This window comes from Pygoscelis adeliae, unplaced genomic scaffold, assembly GCF_000699105.1.
Source record: "Pygoscelis adeliae isolate BGI_AS28 unplaced genomic scaffold, ASM69910v1 Scaffold199, whole genome shotgun sequence".
Classification (NCBI taxonomy): Eukaryota; Metazoa; Chordata; class Aves; order Sphenisciformes; family Spheniscidae; genus Pygoscelis; species Pygoscelis adeliae.
In genome coordinates this window covers 1,489,413-1,499,622 of record NW_008825495.1, presented here as the reverse complement: position 1 = coordinate 1,499,622, position 10,210 = coordinate 1,489,413, and the positions used below count along the sequence as shown (strand labels likewise).

General features: G+C 40.3%; 1 protein-coding gene across 1 annotated transcript in view; it reads right to left on the bottom strand.

The window, feature by feature from the left end:
* Positions 1-4,949: 4,949 nt before the first annotated feature.
* The window catches only part of LARS2 (leucyl-tRNA synthetase 2, mitochondrial), a 91,744-nt gene continuing 86,483 nt past the window's right edge, over positions 4,950-10,210 (bottom strand). Inside the window, exon 20 of the mRNA XM_009331322.1 lies at positions 4,950-5,317. Within this exon, the coding sequence (XP_009329597.1) occupies positions 5,138-5,317 (180 nt within the window). The 3' untranslated portion in view covers positions 4,950-5,137. The remainder of the gene's footprint in view (positions 5,318-10,210) is intronic.

Genomic DNA, 10,210 nt, shown 5'->3' with positions numbered 1-10,210 from the left:
CATAGAATCATAGAATTTTTTTTTTATGTTTGCATGTATACATTCTGCTTATAGTTATACTGAAGAAGATCAGGCTCTTCAAATAAAAGAACTTCTTATGCCCCAGATGTCCCAGGCTGAGTGTCAACAAGTGCAAGCAGAAATAATATAGATATTTAGCTCATGGTACTTAAGTTTTTCGCATTTACATGTTCCTTTGCCGAGTGTGCAATTCAGCAGCCTTAAAACAGAGAGCAAATTGCCGTAGTGCAGGCAGATGAGCATGCAAGGAAACGTCCTGGATGTTCAATATGATGGGGTATTTTTGATGAGACTCCTGTGATCCAAATCTCTCACGGGTTCGGGCCATGTTCACCTGACAACAAATACAAGCATCTGCTTGACCTTGACTGAGTTTCCAGTCTCTCACTGCCAACATAAAGGCTGGCAGATAAAACAAGAGCCATCAGGACTCCCCTCTGCCACATCGCTACACCCAGGCAAAAATACTCCTATTCAGAGACCCCAACAACCTATAAACCCAGAAAAACCTGTTCAAACTCTCTGACTACACTTAAAACTAGAGCTAATTTTATATGGAAGATGATGCTGGTTTGTAACTCGCCAGGGCTAAAAACATACCTGAACTTATCCAGGCCAAGGCTTACTTGAGTGAGAGAAGTGCCGTGAGACACAAAGGTTGTGTGTGACTCGGGGCCTCTCGGGACAGACGGGGTTAGTGAATCGCAGAATGCTTTGTGGTACCGGAAAGTCACTTTAATCAGGAAAGGGAAAAAAAAAAAATCCCACCTTTCCTCCGCGTGTCAGGCAAGATCTCTTTTATCATCTGGGCTGCAGATGAGAGCTCTGATCCTGTTCCCTCCTGCACAGAGACAATGCTCCAGTTCAGCTCTCTTCTTGCTATGGCTGCGACGTGCTAAAAACTGCCTCTGATCTACTGTGATCAGCTTCATGCTTCTTCTTTGAGACATAAGCCCCATTTCCATAAAAAAATAACACGGCTGTAGTTCCAGCAACATTTTTTAAAGTCAAAGGTGGACATTACCTGGACTGATAGAAATCAGTGGGCTAACAAGTATATTCACCACTCGGGTTCTGGTGATAGACATGGCTTCACATGCAAGACTTCTCTTACTGCACAGTCCTTTAATACAAAATTAGCTCAGATCCTGACAGGAGGGAACTGAAGAAACAAAGCAGCAGAAAAAGAATCCAGCAAAACCAGTGTATGTACTGTTCCAAGTCAGTAAATATACATAAATAAAGCCAATCCCCTCTCTGTAAACTGCAATAAGTATTGCAATGCTACAAAAAACGCCAGTGATTTCTCCCCCGTCCTCATTTATAGCCATGCTTTTAGAAAAATCTTATATACTGCAAATTTCCCTAGGAAGGAACAACCAGCAAAGTGCTAATTAACATTCTTTCTAGCTCATGTCGATTGTAAAAAGTTTAGAGAAGAGGAATAGCTTTCTGGGAGGCTTTACACTGAAGAAGGAGAGACAAAGAGGAGAAGCTGTATGACCTGCATTACCTGTGGAATTTCTCCCTTCACAAGAAACAAGCAGGCTTTTACGAAGTCAGATCAGAAAAAGCCATCATTAACCAGATGTCAGTTCTGAGGCATTACTTCAACCCCGTAAATCACAGAGAGCACAGGTTTTATTTTGCACCAAATCTCCATTTTTGGATTCTGGTGAAGGGCATGGAAAAATGCATGCTTGTTCAGCAGTGCCCTTGTATAGGTTTTTGTTTGAAGCATAGGTGGGACAACCTGGCTAGAGAACTGCCTTAGCTAGTGACCTAAGCTGTAACATTGTTCCTTAATGTGACGTAAAAAGCCCTATTGCCTTGCTGCAAAGCAGCATTGGTGTATCCATGTCATTGGAGTCACTGGAGATGGCTACAAAACACCCACGCCTAATAACACATTTTTCTACAGTGTGGTTTCTTCCAGCACATTACACTGCCCCCATCTCCCCAGCAGAAGAGATCCTTTGCATGAAATCAACAGCATCAGAAAAGTACTTAGTGACCTTTCAGGACTTGCCAATTTTTATTTTTCCAGAATCAGTGTTTGAAGGCTGGACATTTTGGAAATTCAGTTACGTGAATGATTTTGGGGTAGAAAGTGTACCAATGATTCTTTTTAAAGTTTTATATTATTTAAAATAGAAACTTGACACAGGCTGGATCAGTGCCGTGAGCAGTCTTCTATCGCTGTGAGCGGCAGGATGCAGGGAATGACCCTTCTGTGTCGTGGATCCGTTTCTTGGAGTAGTTTGTCCTGGGTCTATCCCACTAGGTTTAGCAGATCTCCCACATCTCCTTCGGCTCATGACTTTGTGGAATCAGGACGGTGGCACCATATCCATTTTAATGTGTGACAAACGCAGCGCAATTTGATTGATTGCCTACCAGCGCCTTTCCTTCTCACTCCTCAACTATCCCTGCCCAGATTTAAAACTCCCATAGTATTTAGCCACTGAACTCTTCAAGGGCACACAATCTGTGACGCTTTATACCACCTTCAGCATAAAGATGCATCTGTACCTTGACACAAGTAACAACTGTTCAATAAATGAGAGGCATCTGCGATAAGTTATTTTAAAAAGGCTTGGTAACAGGCTACAGCCTGTGTATCAGCATCAGTCCCACCTAGGCACAGATCAAACCTGTGAGTCACAATTATCGTTATGACAAATGGCAATCGTGCTTCAGGGCAGGTCGACCTTATGAGAAATGTCAGCAGCTGTCAGGACAACTGCACAACTCCACGGCTGGCACCTCTGCCATCTTACAAACATACACTTACCAGGGGATTAGGCTCTGTCAGGCTTTCTGCATCATCTCTCACTCACTTTTTCACCGCCTTTTAGTATCCTCTAGACTACACTGAATTTCAACTTACGGTAAACACGCTGGCGTGACTTATGACCGCACGCTTTTTGGGCAATGGCTGTTCACTACCTTTCCTTTTTTAGTGTGTAGAAGTCCATTCCTTATTTTGATTTTTGCCTGAATCACCAAGTGACATCTACAACTCGCTTCCTCTGGCAAGAGCAAATACCTGCCAGTGCTAACAGCAATAAACACTGTGGGCTGCTGCTCAGCCCTGGAGTGACTGCAGCTTTTGTTTAAAGGCACCGTAGGTCTGCTGGGCTTACAACATCTTTCTTCATCCTTGTAAATTTTAAAAGTTTTTATTTACACCAAACATGTCACCTTTCCCCGCAAAGAAAAACTCTGCTAAAATGGTTCCACAGGGTGTGTTAAGCTTTTATACAGAAAAAAAGCAGGACTGTGCTGTGCTACAGATTTTATTTTAAAGGACCTCTTTCACAGTCCTTTTAGGGGCTTCTGAACAGGAGTTTTATGAATTTATAACAACATACATGTCAGGCAGACACTGGAATTCAAATTATTTTAACTCCAACTAAAGGCCTGTGTTTGAATGTCTGAATGCATTCCTTTGTGGCTGAGATTTTTGGAGTCTTAAAACTGCAAGGACCGTATCTTCATTATAAATATTCCATTTCTTAGTCATTCTTGTGTCAAAGGACTGCTGGAGAGAAAATCTGCATGAGTGTGGTCCAGGAGGAAGCAGAAATCAGAAGAGTTTTGTTGCAGAAGTAGGGATGTGTAGAGCCGAATCTGCTCGCTGAGCCTGGCATCTCTGTTATGCAGCTAGATCTTCGGTACCAAAAATGCACAAAACCAAAATGAATATAGGAATTGCTTAGCTAGTACTCACACTGCAATGGGATCTGTCTTGATCCTAGTTGCTTAGGATCTATTGGACTTATTTACTGTTATGTGGGAAGATTTTTATCGGTTTCCTTTTAATCTACACAGTCCGTGTGACTGCTGGGCTGGAGGGTTAACAGAGACCTCTGCATTTGCCTAGCTGGTTCTTACTGCCGACTTCTTAACTGTCAGAATGGCTCATAAATGGCTGGTTTATTGGACTACTTAGTTTAATGGCTGTTAAAGAAAAGACAGTCTTACACAATGAACCCTGTAATTGTCTCTTTGGAAACCCTTTTTCAAGCATTTGCTAAATACAATAAACACGTCCGTATGGATGTAACAGCAATGGAGTTTACAAATAAAATGGTTGAAATGAGGCATGAGAATGGCTTTGTGTTTTATGAAAGTCTGACTGACTTTTAGAAACATGATGGCTATTTCCACTTAATGAAGCCCTCAGAAAAAAAAGAAAGAATTTTGATTCAAATTTTACGATCTAGGCACTACAACAACTAGGAGTAGAGGCAAAAAGCATTTGCTGTCTGCCTTCACCGCTGCTGCATTTCTAGCAGCCAACTCATCCCTTTCTTGAATCCCCCCCCAAAAGTCTCTGAGATGGCTCACGCGTAGGAAGTAACAGCCATTCTGTTCTGTGCAGAAACAACAGCCAGCACTTTGCTGAAGTTGAATTTCTCATGTATGAGCCAACAGAAATATGCCAGCGAGGAAGGAGGATCCTGGCTAAGGCAGGGCTTGGCTAAGTAACCTGACCTTTTTCTTGCCTTGGCTCTGAAAGGTATGTGAAATGTATCAAACCACCCCAATGCTGGCTACCTGCTGTGCCCTAGGCCACTGGCCAGTGCTAAACAAATCCTTTTTTAAATTAACACTCTGTAGTAACATTTTCTTACAACTTAAAATGTTAGTTAACGGTGGGGTACCCAAACATGAGATACTGGCAGCAAAGACTGACTGCAGCACACCTAACATTTGGTGTAGCACATACTCAGGGCAGTTGTTTAGTCCTAGAATTATATTTATGCCTCTGCATTTAGCCAAGCCAACTTTCCAATAGGATAAATTCCCGAGGCTGACACTAAAACCCCTGCACTTTATATCATTTACATTCTGTTACAATCATTTAGTTCTTCCGCGCCTCCTTCTCATTCTCCCAGAGAATACAGACAAACAGCACCTCACCGTGACCGATAAGAAACTTTAATTCCGTGCATTTCTCCACGCTGAAATGAAGATTTAGCAGCAACCTGAATTTAATAACATTTCTTCCCCATCGTTACATGAGATTTAAATAACCGCAACTGGTATTTTTGAATTGGTTTAATCTCGAAAGATTCCAGTTCCCTTTTACAGCCCAGCAGAGCCTTTGCTATTCTTGCACTAAGAAGTTGATAAGGGCAGTTCTGGGAGACAGAAAGGCCTTTTTAATGGTTCGTCCCTGGAGATGCTTGACTCCAAGTTCACTTTGAAGAACTAGTTCGTGGACTTCTTCAAAATTGCGGGCTGCTTGCTGAGGCACAAGAACTTTGCCACAAGCTTTGTTATTGATCTGAAAAAGAGAGACACGAAAACAAGAAAAACAGAAGTTACTAGACTGATTTACACAATTTCATTTCCTGAATCCAATCCATCTCATTATATGTGGGGAAAAAACATGGATCAAACTCTCTTTTCTCCAACACGAAACTTTCTAAGCAGAAGATAAAATTCTCCACACCTCCTGTCCCTCTACCATAAAATAAGAGAATGAAACTCTGACTCACGATACTCAAGGAAAATTGAAGAAGTGGCCATAGGAAGTCTTAGTTTTGAAGACAGCAAGCTGCATGTGACTATGCAATGCGGTGATCTTTTAAGTTTAAAAACGTGATGGTTACACAAGCTGAATACTGAGTGAACATAACGGTTTGTCAGGTGGGAATCTTGGTTTGTACATACTTCTAGGCTGCAATTTGCATTCTTTACAGCTTAGCGATTCCTTACAGAGATTCAAATGTAAGATTTATTGAAATAAAAGTATTTGTGGCTGAAAAGATATCTGAAAGATTCATCATCACTTGTTTTTAGAAAAATAGGCTTTAACTCATTATATGTTGCATTCGTACTAAACACATGACTCATTAAGCCAACACCGACCACAAAGACGACAACCACTCATAAGGTAATGCTTTCCTGTGTGTGGCTGGTTTTCAGAGCAGCTTCCACACCGGTTTTGCATCAGCAGGGCAGAATCATGTAAGTAAAACTGAGTAAGGCCTTCAGTGGGAATCACCTTAATTTATAAAATGGTCTTAGAAATCTTTTCTGTCATCCACTAAGAGTAGATAACGGACAGAGACTACAGAGCCTTACTGAGTACCTTTCTGGAATTGGCATAAAATTCATTATTACAAAAGCTTTCAGATTTATATGGAGTACTTTCAGTGGATTAATGAAAAGAGTATCAATCCCACATTTTAGCAAATGAAATAATTTGAATTTTTAAATCCAGTTCAATCAAGTTACTCGCATAAAAATCTGCTGCAGGTACTGCAGATCTTTGACCTTTAGACATCATTGAAACGAGTTTTCAATCATCTAAAAGGAACATACGTTGTTTCATACAGCTTGGACATAAAAATGCACACAGCTTGGTTTTCACCTGGATTTTATCCAGGATACATGTATGCAACATATGATGAATGAGAGCGACCTACTTCACTTCCCTAGTTTGTATTTTATTGAAAATAAAATAATCTGTGCAATTCTCAGAGAGAGGAAGTTGGGACGGATTTTTAAGGAACAAGATGAAGTCTCAAATGCAGCTGGGATGAGTCATTTCTGTTTTTTGACTAGACTTGGCAACAATTTGTAGTGATAATGCAGGTAGGCTTTTAACTATTCCTACATGTATCCATAACGTGGTATCATAAAAGGCTGGCTGTGTTAAAATTTGCCTTTAGCACCTCGTGCAAAGTAAATCCCTTGAAAAACACAGAAGAGTTCATTTTTAAAGCTTTTGTGAAAAATAAATACAAGTAGTTCTTTTTGACAGGGCACTTCAGAGGAGAATACATTCCACAGGAAAAAGAAAACAGTAAAATCCAAACGGATACAGTTTTAGTGAGAATATAAAGCAAGCTTGTGAGCTCGCTGCTAGGACACACAGCCTGCAGTTCAAAACTCTGCCTGCTTAGTTAAAATGTCATTCACCGTCCTCCATGATGCAAATTAATATGTCCCAGTGGATGGATGTTGGCAGGGGGAAACTTGCCACAACTAGCCTATTTGGTGCTGTTCTCAACAGAAAAGCCAAGCGGTCTAAATCAACTTAGTAAATAAGTGACTGCTAGCGGTTGCATTTTCCTAGAAAGGTCGAGAAGCCTAGGCGACCTGACACTGTGTACCTTCCCACAGCATCTCTCCTGATCTTCCCACACCGCGCTGCGAGCTGAGTCCGAAAATCCTATCAAACAGCAGATTGGTTATGATTTCAGCACGTTTGCAGCATGGCTTTCATAGTATCGTAGGTATCGTGATGCGAAGTCAAACGTATTAACGCCATTCTTAAAATAAGCATCTGCAGAGTTAGTCATACACTGTCAGTAACAAGCATCCTATTCACATATTCTTTTAGTCGAGGGGTTAGATTCTCAGCAGGACAAATACCTTCTGCTGTGCTTTCACCTCTCTCTCTGTATCTCACTAGACCAGCACAACCCTCAGCAGCTCCAGGTAAAAGTGCCAGCACAAGCCTTGTTTCTCTGAAAAACCATGGCAAACTGCAAGAGGAGAAACAAATGAGGCTTGGGTCCTTTCTTACCCTGAGAAAGGAAACTGTTGCTTTTTCTTTTCTTCTTTTTTTTTTCCTTTTTTTTAACATTTGACACTTCAGACTATTTTGGATCTAGAGGGAGCTAGAGGGAACTAGAGAGGTTATGAAGGATGAAATGAAATCACGAAAGACTGAAAAATAAGCACCTGGAGGCTGCAGAGAGGAATTTTTTTTTAACTCATTTACTCAGATTTTTTTTTACCATTGATACATAATCCTTCTGAGAAGTAAAAAGGAAAATAAATATCCGTGTGCTTTTAGGCCTTCCTCATACGCCAAAGCAAGAAAGATGACACCAACTTTTTTTTTTTATTTTATAAAAACATCGGTTATAAGACCACGGCTGCTAACAGTTCTGCACCACCTAGAAAATGTGAGGAATGCTAGTCAGAAGTGTGTTCATATGATGAAAAGCACACTACATTCAGGTCAGATTTTTCACAGCATTAACAATATACAGTACGATTAAAAATATTCAACTTTGCAATAACATTTAGAACAACAAATACCATGCATATCCAGTGAGTTTAAATGTCTTTCTTGTAGGCTATCTGTATTGTATCAGCCCAGGATGCAGTGAATTGGTTGCTTTTGCTGCTTTGGGTTAAATATGGAAAGACGTAACTCCAGCACAGACAGGAAATAATGAAGTATTTTGTGTCAAGAGAAATAAAACCATAATGTCTCAGCAGGCAAATCCCTGGCAGCCTGAGGCAGTTTGATGTCTTGAGAAGAATAGGGTTGTGGCCCAAAGACTCAGTGTGACTGTGCAGCCTTGTGAAGAGACACTGCCTCTTTGCAACTAACCAATTCCTCCGCAAGACGAGTGTTTCTTGGTTTAATGAGGGCAATTTATTTTTACAGCCATACAAAAACCTACAGTGTCCACAAGACTTTAAAATATTCACATTTATGATGATTTCTCCCTGCTCCTCCTTATTTCCCTTTAGCCTTACTCTATACTAGAAAGCCAGGCACATCCCCCAGGCACTATTTTTAAGAATTATTCCCAGTTCAAAAAAGGAACTTGTCTCTCTGGTATTCCAGCCACTGGCTTTGTCAGAACTAAGGAAGGTGTTTACATGTATCGTAGTCTTCCATGAATATATGCCTGAGAACACAGGGGTTGCTTTTTCTATTACAAGACTTCTGCACAAGGCTATGGCTTTCACAAAGTCAACCAGGAAAAGAAACAAAAATAATTTTCGTAATGGTTGTTTAAAGCAAAATTAATTTTTATTCTTCTGTTTTCTTTTTTTGAGAAGGAAGTTTTAACATCAGCAGAAAAATATCAGTGAAATGTTTAAGTGTTTTTATGTTCAGTTGTACAGTCTTAAAAACATTGAGTTCAGAGTTTTCCCTGTATTGTTGAAGTTTTTATTTCAAAGATATATTTAATAACATGTTTGCTTTAACCACAATTGCGAAGAAGTTTCTATAATTACACAATTTCTCATTCATGACTTCCTTATAAACGGAACACTGGAATTTAAGATGTTTGCTGGCTGTGCTTGAAGGTGAAGGTTTATTTTAAGCTTGAGCAAAGTGATTATACCCAAGTGAAGATTTTTGTGGATATATGACCTTTTTACTGGTACAAATAAATACTTATCACTTAAGAAAAAAAAAAGGAAAAAAAGCAATAAACCCACAGTGAATATTAGGCTAAGTCTGCTATTAACCCCAGCTGGCACTTCAGTCCTTCTCCTCCGTTTGGGAAAAGATGCCAATTGAAAATTTCCTCCAAAAAGACAGACTCTGTGGCCTCTGCTAAGCACTTATGTTGAACGTTAGAAAAGTTAGTTTTTTAGCAGCATTTCTCATTCTGTTCTGTTCAAGTGGACTGTGACTGAGAGATCTGGCAAGATACGAAATTATTTGCAAAGATACTTTGATTAGGGCAATCTACAGCAACACAACTTCCCCTAAATCCAACCAGTTTCTTCCCTCCTCAAAAAACCCAGCTGAACAAAAATAACTGAACTTGCTCTTCCTACCCAAAGGAGCTAACATAATAAAATAGATAAAATACAGATAAAATGCATTGCTTCTGTTTCCCTTACACACACAAGTGCACACACATGCGCGCGCGCGCGCGCACACACACACACACAGAGCATGCAGTTTTACATGACCAAATGACGTTTCTTCTAGAGGCTCCATCTCATTCAATGTCCAGAAACACAAAAAGTGTTTAAGTTGAAACATTTAATTTTAAAGTTAAAACATTTAAGTTTAGAATGTCTGCATGGTATATTAAAGGTTATTCTTTGGCGAGCAGTGAAAAAGGCAGGAGTCCTGCCAATCTAATAGTATGCAGCTATGGAATTACAGACTACCATAATGCTGGAGCATGAAGCACTTGAATGCAAGTTGACCAGGAGCCAGCTGATGGAAGAGCTGAGACACTACTCCTGGATCCTACCCCCTGGCTCTAAGCCCCGCAAGTCTCTCTGTGGCCTGCAGTGGCACTTGCTGCTGCTGTGCTCCATGTAGCGATAAAGCTTAACGACGCTGAATACAGACTAGTTAATTAGAGATGTAGGAAAAAAGACAGTAAACTACACTGTGCATGTGCACATATACATTTTGGAAAGTTACAGGCTAACTAAATGTAGTTTTATGTCC